This window comes from Astatotilapia calliptera, chromosome 14 (assembly GCF_964374335.1).
Source record: "Astatotilapia calliptera chromosome 14, fAstCal68.1, whole genome shotgun sequence".
Taxonomy (NCBI): Eukaryota; Metazoa; Chordata; class Actinopteri; order Cichliformes; family Cichlidae; genus Astatotilapia; species Astatotilapia calliptera.
Window position 1 is genome coordinate 23,726,266 of NC_137435.1, and position 14,054 is coordinate 23,740,319.

Below are 14,054 nucleotides of genomic sequence, written 5' to 3' on the forward strand. Positions count from 1 at the left end.
CCCATAAATATTTGGACAGGGCATAGTGTGCAGTTTTTCTTGTGTACACCATCACAACAGATTTGAAACGAACCAAAAGCATTCTGAAGAAAATAGTTTTGGTTATACTCAAAGGGTTTAAAAGTCTTGCAACAGGCATTTAGAAATTATACTTTTTTAATCATTTTATTTCTTCATAAATCTGGACTGTTGGCATGATGCAGAAACTTGATTTCAGAAATGAGCTACACATACTGGCCACAGAAAAAGGGATCTAAACATTCTTCAATGTTCTAAATGCCACATGAATAAGTTGGAACTCATCAAATGTTGATAAAGATGCGATTAAGATTTGAATGAGTTGAGCTCCAACTGTTAATTTCAACTAAATGGGATTCAAATGGAGAAACTACTGATTGGATGACATACCTTTGACGCTTGCCATCTCAAGGCAGCCTTGAGTTCCATACACAGTGCACCCAGACAAAGTGTCCATTTTCAATCAAACTCAAGCAGCAAAAGTTATGTACTGAAACCAAACAGCCGGCAGCATCAGTGCACATTCATGGCTAAAATGGTTTATACTGGCACAAAGGTGGAAACGTACATGCTCATTTTGTCACATATGTCTAAAGTAGTTTGACTCAATTCTTCTCTTTAGCCACGGATGGATATTTAATGCTCAATAAGCATTAATTACCGTTTGCACATAAAATGTGTTTTGCACCACAAGTTGTTAATCATAGAAATTAATATAACAGCATTCTGGAATCCAGAGACTCTGATGGCCTGAAACAATCTGAGAAGTTGATAAAAGGCAGTGAGTTAGTATCTGTTCTGCAATCAAGAACAGAACAAAAAACAGAAAGACTAAATGGAAAAAAGAAAGAGGTCATGCAAGATTTTAAGTTAAAAGCAAAGGTAACAGGCAGGGGTAAAATAAAAAAGGGGCAAAAAAGAAAGAAAGGAAAGGATGAGGGCAACAACAAGAGGTTTATCTCCTCTGCTGCCCTCCACTGCTTCTTATTCAAGGATACAAGGGATGAGCACTGTCTATTTTGGGCCACACAGGCTTTGGCTGGAATTGGTTGCAATCAGGAACGAGACAAAGATTCACAGATGGAAAATGGTATGTCGGCTGCGTTATTAACAGGCTGAAATAAATTTCACCAGTTCTACAGCATCACATGCAACAGTAGCTATTTAAGCCGACAATTAACAAAATGTTTTATATAAAGAAGGGACCAAATCAATTTATTTTATGCTCTGTATGATCTATTTTTTTTCCTCCATAAATTCTGACTTGACTTTTCCTCAATGCACACAGATGGAAATATACGAGGTACAAATCTTCCTTCTTGAGTATCATTTTATGTGGAGGAAATGGCACGTGCAATGTATTTTTGAGTTTTGTGGTGCAGTTTTACATTTGGACCCAGCTAGAACGAGCACGCTACACTGATGCCTCACGAGTGAATGACTGAGTTTTACACGCTGAAGCGTGGCCATCGGGTTAAGACAGAAAGAGAGGCATAACAAGGAATTGACTGTAAAAACCGATGAGCCACACATCCACGTCTAATGCACTCTCTCAAAAAAATAGCACACAAACGACCACATTAAAAACAATGTTTCTTTTATGCTTTTTGTCTTGCTTTATTGGTTTCTTAAATGAACAGAAGAAAAGCTATGAAAGTACACTATTGGGTTCTTTTGTTCACAAGAGAAAGGTAATATTTATTCTCTGGATTCATAACGTCTAAGAATATAGATTTCAATGTTTAATTCCCAGAACAATTGAAGTGAATAAGGCACATTTCTTTATATATGTTAGAGCCATGTTAAATTATACACATTTAGGCACAGAATAATTCCTGTTTCCTTCAAGAGCGCCAGCTTTCAATTCGACTGTTATTTATTTTGTCTCCGTCTCATCCGCTCTTTTGCTAATCAAAAATCTCTCTCTCTTTTTTTAATAGTGATTGCTCTCTGTTTGACTCCCATTTTTGGTGAAAGTGTTTCATTTCTCTAACGCAGAAGTAAAACTAGCTCCATTAAAAAAATGAGAGTTTCACTCAGTACTCTAGGGGCTGTGAGAATAGTCACAACACTCCGAGACCCAGCAAGGAATAGAAACCCCAGTCAGGAACAAAGGAAATGGAAATCAATGGCAGGATATGCAGATTTTTTTGACAACTCGACACACAAATAATCTTTTGGGAGTTTGCTCTCTCTTTCTTTTGCAAGGTTAAAATACCAACTAAGCAGGGAAAGAATATAAAATGCAGTATGTTGAAGAAAGGGCAAAGCATTACATCTACTTTTGTGTGAAGGTGTTCCAAAACAATCAATAAGGAATGCATTGCATTACAAGCAAGGTTGATTCGCCTAAGGCATGGTCATATCTTAAAGTGCACACTACCAACCTTAAGAATTAATTTAAAGCTAAGCACTGTATTATTTATTAGCTGCAGTTTATATTTTATGCACAGTTGTATTTGTCAGCTTGACGACACTTAAGAAGCTTGAGGAAAGTCTCCATCTTATGAGCATCCTTTTTAAAGCAGCTGAGTAAGGTATAGTCTCTCATAACAGATTCCAGCATATCTGGCAGAGTATCATACTGAAATAGGCCTTGTTCATTGTAGGTTGTAGTAAATGTCCCCTCATCCAACATCTGTGTAGCAAGCATATAGAAATAGTCAGAAAAAAGACAAACAAAAGGATATAAAAAAATGATTGTTTTGAAGATTGCGCTCTTCTGGACAGAGATCGTAGGTGTCATTCCTTCTTAGCTTGGTTATTCTTACCTTGGGACTTCCAGGCCGTACTCTGCATGATGTTAATGTGGATTACACCAGCAGCTTGGTTATGGCATAACGCAATCTTGCACCCTGCTGTTATGTACTGGATTGTCTCAGGGGAATCTTTGCATAGAGCATAGACCCCAGCATAGATATCTTTATTTATCTATATATTTATTAATCCCTATAGAAATTCCTCAGGGATTAAAAAAATAACCTTGTGTGTGAGTGATATGTGATTTGACCCACCTTCTTAATGAGGGCAACCACCCCTTGCTCCAGACTGACCAGTTTCTCAGAAACCCATTTTGTCTTGTTGACCAGCATTTCAGGAGCATGATCGTAGTGATCCAGTGTCGTCTGCAGGTAGACCAAGGGCTCGATCCATGACTGAACCAGCATCAGCACAGAGTGGAGCAACCATTTATCCTGCAGGACAGAAATGCTTTACAGTCCGCCTCAAAGAATATATATATATATATATATATGTGTGTGTGTGTGTGTGTCTATATATATATATATATATATATATATATATATATAGTACTTCTTTTAAGAAATGGATCATTAACTACAAACCATTCAGCAACAAAAGTAGCCTGAAATGGCATGTGAGCCTCCTTAAATCCCCCTAAGCAGAAGAGAGTCTAAAGTATGTGCAAATGACCACCATACAAATGGCCATTAAATGGCAGAGCAGGCAATATTCCAACAGAAAGAGCAGAGGATAAATTACTCATAAAATGGGAGGTTGCAGTATATGCTGTTTCAAAGATCACATTTACTGTTATGTGATGACATAACTTTTAACCAGCAGTTTCAATATTGCTAAAAATGATCCTGTGAAGAAATTGCTGCTATATACTATGGCCTTTGTTAGTTGAAGGGTGATTATTGCAGAACAGCCAATTCACCCTTCACAGGCCTGCTAAGCAGCTCAGTCTAGTTTCCACCCTACTGACCAAGCTGGTATTTGTCTTAAATAGGTAGCTAGACAGCAGTCAAAACCTCTTGTAATGCAATTACTGCAAACATCACATAATGTATCAAACTGCAAAAGAAGGGGAGGCTTAACTGAGCTCAAGGATGTGCATGTGCAACAACACTAATAATGCATTAACAACACTCCAAATCCTCCACACTCTCACTCACATATGTGCGAGAAGCAGACAGATTGTTGAACCCATTCAAATCCACAAAAACATGCAAGCGCCTCTATAAGCACGTAATATATATGCATCAATACATAAAAGCAAAGGCGTGAACAAGCAAATAAAAGCAGTTTTTACACATTATGATGTTAGCAAAGAAAAAAAAAGAAACAACAGTGGTATTCAGCCATAGTGTGCTTACAGATATCTGTTCAATTTCACTTTTGGAGCTGGGGATCGGTAATGTTTTGGTGATACATGCAAAGCCAGCCTGGTTACTCTGAAGTCGCAAAGGGAGTGGGATGAACATCTCTTCCTGTAGCCCGTGCAGAAATGGTGGTAAAAAAAAGAAAGAAAGAAAGAAAGAAAGAAAGAAAGAAAGAAAGAAAGAAAGAAAGAAAGAAAGAAAGAAAGAAAGAAAGAAAGAAAGAAAGAAAGAAAGAAAGAAAGAAAGAAAGAAAGAGAGGCACTGTTTAATTTTCACATTTAAAATGATAGGCATACACACCAGTATTACCTTCTATATTTGCTTATGAATTCGGTTTGTTTTCAGCCAGTATGACAAAATAGTTACGGCCTAATCCTAACCCCTAAGAACTACTGTCTACAGAAGAAGGGGTAACAGATATTCAACCATTTATATAAAAAGATCAATCAGGAAAGCAATGACAAAATCTTTACCACAAGAGAAAACCCCACAGAGACATTTTGTTCTCTAGCAAACTCTTCGCTGTAGATCCTGTGCAGCATATTTTTTAGAAAAGTCTCGTTTCAAAGATCATTTTGACTGTGCAGCCACAAAGTGAAGGATATTTAACAGACTGCCAAACCTGTGCTTTTACTGTTGCAGTGTATCATTATCACAGACATATTACCCCATTGTAGACCTGCTTCTTCAGTTAAATATATCTTTTACTCAGAAGAGAGAGAAGATTGCTCTGAACACTGGCAGTGTGGGAATGGTCATGCAACGAATACTCAGTATCTAAAAGTTTCACAGGTCTGGCATTATCGTCAAACAGCCAACGAAGTTCAAAGCTTCACATTTACCAAATTATTAAAAAATGTAGATTTAAAGGACTAAGATGTTTACTGGTGAGCAATGGCTTTTTACCTCTGACATGCAAATAAATAGTATCATTCCCACCTTGATGTCTTAGTTTTATTGCACTTATGTTCTGTATAAAAAGTAATAGCAAACTTCTTTTCAAATGGAAAAAAAAAACATTGCATTGCTATCACTGTGGCCTTTGCCTAGGGCTATGTTTTTATAGCATTGCTTTTCAGAGTGCTTATTTTGCATTCATATCTCTCTTTCTCTCTCTCTCTCTCTCTCTCTCTCTCTCTCTCTCTCTCTCTATATATATATATATATATATATATATATATAGAGAGAGAGAGAGAGAGAGAGGGGGGGGGGTATTTTCTCAGATTACAGTCTCTTTCTAGTGACAAAATAATTCTGCATTAAGTCATCTTAGTGTGAGAAGTGATTTAGAGCTATAACTCATTCTAGGCTCCGCCAATATTCTTTTCAAGCATGTGAATACAGAAGCACTGGTGAACAATCAAAACTAGTTTGGGGTTTTTTTTTGTTTGCTTTGTTTGCTCTTGTTTTTTTTTTTTACATTAAAAAAGTGAAAGAGCAAAGATTTATTTTGGAGTTACTCACAAATAAAGAACACGATTCTTCTGAGACACGGTAGATGAGCTCAGCATGATGGATGACTCTGTCAAGAAGTTTCTCTTGTGAGATGGAGGGGCAGCGAGTAAGGCTGCCCGGCTCTTCTTTACAGTCTAGTGGCATGCTTACAGTAAGAATATAGGGCCAGAGCAGTAGACCCCACACACCTCGCTGGATGACTGAAGACGCATATGGTATATACAGATGGAACAAACGTTAACAAGTAAAAACAAATATGAGCATTTATATATCAAATATGTTATTTATATATATTTTATACATTTCTATCAATGCAATTACAAAGAAAAGCAGAAAAGAAAATTACAAAAAATTGGGGCTTTTTTTGATACATTACCAGTCATGCCCATTCTATCTGTCGTCTTCAAGTTTTTCTTGCTATTGTGTTATGCTGACTTCTTTATAAAGCCTGATCAGGCCATGAATAAAGAAAAAGACATTTGAGTCTTGCGTAGGTTGTTGTAAAAAGATACCGGTCATCCCAAACCAAGACATTTCTTTTCTCATGCATAATACCGAGATGGGACACGTTGTATTCCCAAATAGCTTTGTTCTTCATTTGAATGATGGTGGCTTATAGCTCAAGAAAATCTGATGTCCAGAGTCTTTTCATTTGAATATTTTCTAAAATCAGTGAAAAAAGGCTCTACAACAAACAAATAAATACAGATACATGTCTGTTGATCAATAATCTGGCAATAAAGACTGATTAGATACATCGAACAAAAGTTGAAAGAGAAGGGAGGTTAAAAAAATCTTCCTTTTATTATATACAGTGTACGCATTAACCCATTAAATGAGTGCCAGCATAGGTAGGTGTAGAAAACTCCATTGAATGCTACAGTTTTCTGTTTTCTTCTACTGCCTGAGACATTTGCTGCACTACTTACACCTGCCCCTTAAATTACCTAATTTTAACGGTAATCAGATTGTAGGATTACTGGATATGAGTTGCAAACAATTTCTGTAAATAAGTTAATCTGTGTATTTTGATTGCATGTGATATAAAATGTTTGAACTAAATAAAAATAATTTATTATTATTCAGTAGATCATAATCATATTTTTAATTTAAAAAATATAGATACAATTAACACTTTAATTAAAGGAGTTTTGGTTTTCCACCACCCAAATCACAGAAATCAAGATGACATTTAAGACACTGTCCTCACATGTTTATTTCCACACAACAGCATGTTTAAGCATAAGCCACAGACAATCAGAGGCTCAGGAAGTAGCATCTGACGGGTGTTAAGTTACTGAATTCAGCGTCACAGACGTGGTTGCTATTCAAGATACCTGGAGCCTCCTTTTATGTATGTGAGCCTGTTTAATATAAACCTCTGTTCTTTTCTTGTCGCCTTTCGTATACACCTCCTCTTTTTCCTTCCCCATGTTTTCCCTCAACATACTTCTCTGCTTTCTTAAATGTCCTAGTTGTAACTATTGATAAAATAAATTTATTACAATCTGTTGGGTACATTGGGTACAAAAGATTTTAATTTATATGATACTGAATGACAGTTACACTCATGGCTTTTTGACATCAGGGTACTTTCACTCAGTTTGACATAATTACCCAAAAGGAATTTGTGGCCATTTTGCAGAATAAACTTTCACAGATTCACCTTCAATCATTGTAATGAAAAAGCTACATATTCACAAGAGACAAGCATTTTTTGTGCACCTGCACTGATAAATAAAACTGAATCTGGTTATTCATATTACCAAAAAAGTAGTGCTAACATTTTTTGCAACAGCAATAAGCAGTCTTAATTTAATTAGAAAGTAATTTTTATTTAATTCCCAATACTAGAATTTTTTTCTTATATACTGCTTTTCTACTCTATCTGAGCGGTTTACACAAATTGCCTCATTCACGTATTCATACAGGCACTTTTTTCTATGCTTTTTCTATCTAACATTCTCATGCATTCATACAGTCAGAGATTGCACAAGGATATTAGGTCTGCTCCAGCATGCAGACTGGAGCAGATGGGGATCAAACCACCAACCTTCCGATTAGTAGGTGACCTGCTGTGCTTCCTGCGCTACAGCCAATTACTGATGAAAATATAAATGCAGGAAATTGTTTGCGTTGTTTACTGATAGTTGTCCTGTTATCAAGCATAAGGGTATTGTAGCAAATGTTAGTGATAACAGGTACACTGGAGAAGCAACAATAAGATATTCCCAAAAATGGTTTTGCAGGTGGTGGCTAACAACTGCTGCTTTCCTTTTATCCTTCCTGAGCGTCCCTTACCGTAGTCTCCAAAAGATCCAAAAGATGGGCACAATCATATGGAAAGTTGGGTATGATCATAGAAGGCATCAACCCAGGATTATCACCAGCTCTGTTTCTTCAGGCAGGGAGAAACAGGACTGCTAGACCCATACAAAATTATTTTCAGCAGTTAATGCACGTTTCTGACCAAACTGTTCACCTCAGACTCCACTCCACTAACTAGCCAATGGCACCCTGAGAACTGTTAGCTATCAGGATGCAGTGTTGGGGAGTAACGGAATACATGTACCGCCGTTACGTATTTAAAATACAAAATATGAGTAACTGTATTCCGTTAAAGTTACCGTTTAAAAAGGTGGTATTTAGAATACAGTTACATTGTTGAAATAAATGGATTACACGGCGGTATTTCCCTGTTTCATATTGTTGTGGGTCAGGACTGTTTGGGTTTTGTTTGACAGCTACGTTCCGTTGTTCCAGGCGGCAGCGTTACGGTTGCCATGGTTTCAGGGTGGCCCCGGCTCTTCTGCGACTGTGTGTTTCCTGGGTGAGAGATCGCCTTTTTGTTGTTGTTGTTGTTGTGCTAAGCTAATAGGCAAAATGCTACAGGCATAGCCCTAAAGAATGTAGCCTCATAGGCAGTGTAGTCCGTGCAGGGAGAATGGACTGCCATACCCGTTATGTGTCTGTGAGCGAGGGAGGGAGAAAAAGGAGAGTGGAAAAGTAGGAGTTGACATCGAGCAGAAACGGGAGATGGAAGCATGTAAATATAATAATAACCACTTCAGCCAAGAAGAGTGCCTGACGAGCCCGGTTGTAAGTAAGCTATTAAGACTCGACTGTACACCGTGTTCGTGTTTTCCTCCGAAAAAATACGTTCCGTTGGAGCAGCCTTTCGACGCCTCTCTCTGTCTCTGGCAAGAACAGTTGACCCACACAACAAAGTAAAGGTATTTTTCAGCTACTAGCTGACACAGAGCAGAGCGTATTAGTCAGAGGTCCCTTTACTAAGGTTCGGCGCCGCGGACCTTCAGTAATAGTAATAAATCACATTCATGTAGTTGTAAACAGTATGATAATATATTAAGTAATCCAAAGTATTCAGAATACGTTACTCCCATTGAGTAACGTAACGGAATACGTTACAAAATACATTTTGGGGTATGTATTCTGTAATCTGTAGTGGAATACATTTTAAAAGTAACCTTCCCAACACTGTCAGGATGATAGCTGGGTTTCTCCAGCTGCAGTAGGATGTGCATGTGGGATCTCGATAGGATCGATGCCACTGACTGGTCCTCATGTTCTCCAGACCTGAATCCAATTGAAAAAGTCCTTATTGTTATGATGTGGCCATAGAGCACCATAGACTCATTGGTGCTCTTATCCAGGTCTAGGAGGAGATCCGTTAGGGCAACGTCCACCATCTTATTAGAAACTCGCCCTGAACACATATTATTTGAACATGAGATAAATTTGCATTTTCTTTGATTAACTTAGTGTGTTTTAATTGTTCCATGCACATGATTTTGTTCTTTGTGATTATTACTTCCTTTTTGCATTTTGCATTCATATCAGCATAATCTTTTCCAAATCCAGCTCTTTCCTATCAAAACCATTCATCGCTTCAGCACTTGCGTTTTTAATTTTGAACAATGTAAAATGAACTTGAACTAGCCTCAGCGTACACCAGAATTAATTTAACTTAATCTGTTTAGTTGCTAGTGGCTGGCAGCTTTTGGGTCTTACGAGTCATCATCTAAATGAATTGCTAACTGCTGTAAGCAGGTTTTTCGATTTCAATGCCAGACTAAAGGACACTTGCAGTCCCACAAAATGAAGGGCTTGAATGCTGTTCATCTGGCACCAAGTCAAGGATTATTTCATTAACAGCTATCCTGTGCAACTTAAATTTATGTTGATTAAATTTTGACTGCAAATATATTTTATTGTGCTTATTTTGTCCTGTCTTGGTAGTCCTACATGTCAAATATATCTGAGGATGTGTGTAGTTAGCAATAGTTTGAATAGAGAAGAATAGTTCTTTATTTGGAACTCCCAAGCAAATTAAACTGATGAGTAGGGTATTGTTGCTGCAGCCAAAGTTTGTGTTGTTTGTCATTTAAAATATTCAAGGAGAAAGGTTTAATGAAAACTTAGTTTGCTAAGTGCAAGATAAGAGGAAATGCGGGTTTGCTGTTTACAGAGAGAACTCTGAAGTAGCAGTAAGTGACTGCCCTACTGCTCCCCTCCTGTTAGGCCCTTTTTTTCCTTCAATCACACAGTCAATATCACAACACATATTGGAAAGTGATACTTAGCAGAAGTTACTTTTTATAAACATGCATGAAAAAAAAACAGATTTTCAGCTCTGTCAGTGACTGTAAACGTCTCAAAGTTGAAAAACTTTGTGGCTGTGTAAAGCCTGTGTAGCCCCATTTCACCTGTGGTAATATTTGTTAAGTATAAATCACTTGTGGTGATGGCAAGGAGCAGTGGCAAAGGTGTGATCAGCTGTAATTAGCTGAATGGCTTTGACTAGAATTAGCTAGAACTGACCTCACTCCAGCACCGGATGAATCATTCAAGAAAAATAATTTTTGACAGATCAGTGGATCTGTAAACTCGTCCCTTACTTTTTTATAGTGTGGCAGGACTACTGTTGGGGATTTGTGTTGCAATCAATGGAGATGTGCTTGCCCTAGAGCAATGTTAAGCAATGTTAAATGCAACACTGTTAGATGGGAAAATAGGAAATTAGTTCAAACATAAATGGAAATGCAGCATATAATTCTAATGAGGTTGGCAGTAAAACATGAAGAAATAAGGGGTAGCTCAGGATTTTTGGGCAAACCACTTTATTCTGATCTGATCACCAAGAAATAAATGGTAGAGTGAGCATGGATGTCAACTGTGTGCCAAAAGCACAAAAAATGCCTTCTGCCATGTCCTGACATGGCACTAATACAACTCAGTATCCTGCATTCACACAAAACTCATAGATCACACAGTTAAAGATTCTTTTGGGCAAAATGTCCACTTGCTCTGCCGGCCAATATTAAGAAGGCAGAGGACTAATCCTATTGACAGAAAAGCCATGGTGAGAAGTATACACTGTCCAAATCCCAACTAGGGGCCCCGCATAACATTAGCATAACATTAGCAAGAGTTTGAGCAAAACATCCATGTGCTTTGGCAGACACTTCTGAGGAAGGTTGGGAAAAAGGTACAGTTTACTTTTTAGTGATTGTTAGTTAATCACAACAATAAAGAGAGAGAACATAGAGACCAAGTCTCGCATACAGCTGATGACAGACTTTTCACCTAAACAGTGCAAACAACGACAGCTACAACTACATGAACACACAGTCAAAACATCTGTCAACAGGAAAGACAGTAGAGAACAGAATGAAAAATTAAATAGTGATATTTAAATCAGCTGACTGCAGAGCTGCAGGCATGGCAGATATTTACAACTGTGTGATTTACCAATAATTGTGATAAGTAGCTGTGACCATTTTTTAATATAAATTGATTGGAAGAAATTGGCTTCTAATGACTTACTGTGCCACATGTGTAAATGTGTACATCGCTTTTTTTTCTGCATTCTGTGTGAGGTCTTTATCAAAGTTAGTGTTACGTATTGTGAGATTCTGACATCAGTCTAATACACTTGGTCTGTGCCCCTCACTGATGAGGAAAAATCACTCACAGAGGGGGCAGTGTCACTTTAGCTTGTTGGTCCAGTGAATCTGACTCAAACAGGTTCTCCTTTACACAGTTCTCACTTATAAAGTGTTCTACAAACACAGCTATTACAGCCAACAGGTGGATTTCCTGTTACAATGAACAGCTACTTACTGCTAAAGAGAAAGTCGACTGTATTAATTCATGTTTTTTTAAAACACAAAATTCATCATTGCTGCAGCAATGCAAAAGGTGACCCTGATAGACTTTTAGTTTCCTTGTTTTCCACTAAATTATCAGTTCTGTCACTAGCTAGCTAACATGAACTAAAGTAAGTCTATTAGCAGCAACCAACCAGCCAACTCAGTGACTTCCCAATCTGTATTAGCACAAGATGGCGCTGCACATACATCACAGACAGTGTTAAGTATATGATCATTTTTAAGAACAGGATTCTATGGTGTAAATTTTCCTTTACATGTTTACTGTTTCATGTCCACTTTAAAGATGCAGATATACCAAATTCTCTTCATTTAAAAGTAAAAGTCAAGAAAAACACGATCCTCCCAATGGTGCCAAGAGGGATGATGTTTTGAAAGAATAACCTGATTGTCGTTGTATTTTTAAGAAAAGGTTAAGGAGTCACACTTGGAATGAGAATTGAAGATGCATCTTGGCTGTACCTTGTGGAGCTTTCACAATTACTTTTATAAAATTGACTGCCAAGAGTGACACAAATTTATCTCACATGTTTAGTAATTAGTTTACTCAATTCAACAAAATATATGTTTTTCCCCTCTCTCTGGGGTTTTAAAGAGCAAAAGAGAGGATCTTGTTTTTTTTATCTTTTAAGCTACCTTGCAAACACCAATAGATTATTTGAGTAGGTGGAATTTAATTAACCTTTATTGTAATTAGATGGCAGGAGGAATTTCTTGAGGCAATTCAAGAAACCTTGTGTACGCTAACCTAAAACAGAGATGAAAAACATATCTCTGATGCTTTTGTTTCTGTCTCCCAGCGACTCCTTGTCTCACAGCTGCGCAATTCTGGAATGTATCCAGTTCTACACTTTTTTGTCTTTCATCACTTTTTTGCTGTAGTAATAATAATACAAGTTGCTAAGGGGCTCTACTTCACATTTTGAAGAAGCTGTGGAAGATAAATATGGATCCATATCACTGGACATGTCTATACAAAATGTATGGGCAAGAGTTCAATTTAAGTGTGACAGGTCAAGAGACAAGGTACATTTTGCCCAGGTTAGCAGTCCATCTCAGGGTGCACGCATAGCGACAGACAGCCACACTGTCTTAATGAGTCTCTGGATTTGTTAGCTCAATGATTTAAATTGAAATGCAATGTCATCCTGCTTCTGAATGAGATGCTTATCACAGTGTCTCTTTTTTCTGTGATGATTAGTGTAATCGTAGATTGTGACATACATATCATTGCATTTATTTACATACTTGGTTTGTATTGACTTGTTTATTGTTTTCCTCTTAATGTACCCTGTGGATATTTGCTCTAGCACTAACACTTCTTAGTTCTTTCACACTTAAACTCCCTTGACAAACCAAGGTTACTGATTCCTCTCCAAACCCCCTATCTATATAGGGCCACATTGCTAAGACACTATGGGCTTCTAGCCATTTTCTGATGCAAGCACTAATCATCCTCTGTACACTCAAAAAATGATTCTTGGCCCTCAATAAAATGAAGCAATAACTGTGAGTAAAATGCAAATGAAATATATAAAATGAAAGGCTTATCATCTAAATAATTATTCAAGAAGAAAACTATGAACTGATATAAACTCAGTGTTTACCAATCAAACTGAATTTATTTGTCTAGATTTTGCCTAGACCTCATCATTGAACTAGTGGGACAAATGTGGTGCAAAAAAAACAAAAAACAAAATCAAGTACGTTCAGTCATTTGCCACTTGTTGTGTTACTGTGCTTCAGTGTGTTACTTTGGTAGTATAATAATTTTAAAATGCATTTCTGTCTTTGTACAGCTTAATATAATTGCTATGATTTTTATATATTTATAGGCTGGAAAATTTGCTATCACTTGGTTTTGCATGACAACGTAGCATATCTTTGATACATTTAAAGGCCACTGTTTTGTTTTGTTTTGCTTTTTTAGTAAATATGACTCTGACAAGAAAGCCTAATTTCTGCTGTTCAATACTGAAGAAATATCAGCTGTTACAAATGATGCCAAATTGCAAAACTCCTAACTATGTCTCTAATAAAACCTCTATAACTTTGCTCTGCTTTACTTTTGCAGCATCAGTCTTTGTACATGATTTTCTTATATGCTATAAAAGACCAGGCCGGGAAAATCATATATTATTATTGTGTGAATATATTATTATATTCATATATTTTAGTTTTTTATCATCAGTTACTTTGACACAATGGCATCTGCTGTGAGGCTTGCACCTCTAATGAAGTCTCACAAGTTTCAGCTTTGTTTTTA

The 14,054-nt window shown here is 37.1% G+C and overlaps 1 protein-coding gene across 1 annotated transcript; it reads right to left on the bottom strand.

Moving 5' to 3' along the window:
- Nucleotides 1–1,610: 1,610 nt before the first annotated feature.
- Nucleotides 1,611–6,007, bottom strand: smtla (somatolactin alpha). Its single transcript, XM_080288669.1, has 5 exons — nt 5,974–6,007; nt 5,607–5,797; nt 4,137–4,250; nt 3,033–3,212; nt 1,611–2,656 (listed from the first exon to the last, which is right to left on the bottom strand). Exons 1-5 carry the CDS (start codon nt 5,984–5,986, stop codon nt 2,462–2,464), a joined length of 693 nt encoding a protein of 230 aa, XP_080144795.1. The 5' UTR covers nt 5,987–6,007; the 3' UTR covers nt 1,611–2,461.
- Between the last annotated feature and the right edge of the window lie 8,047 nt (nt 6,008–14,054).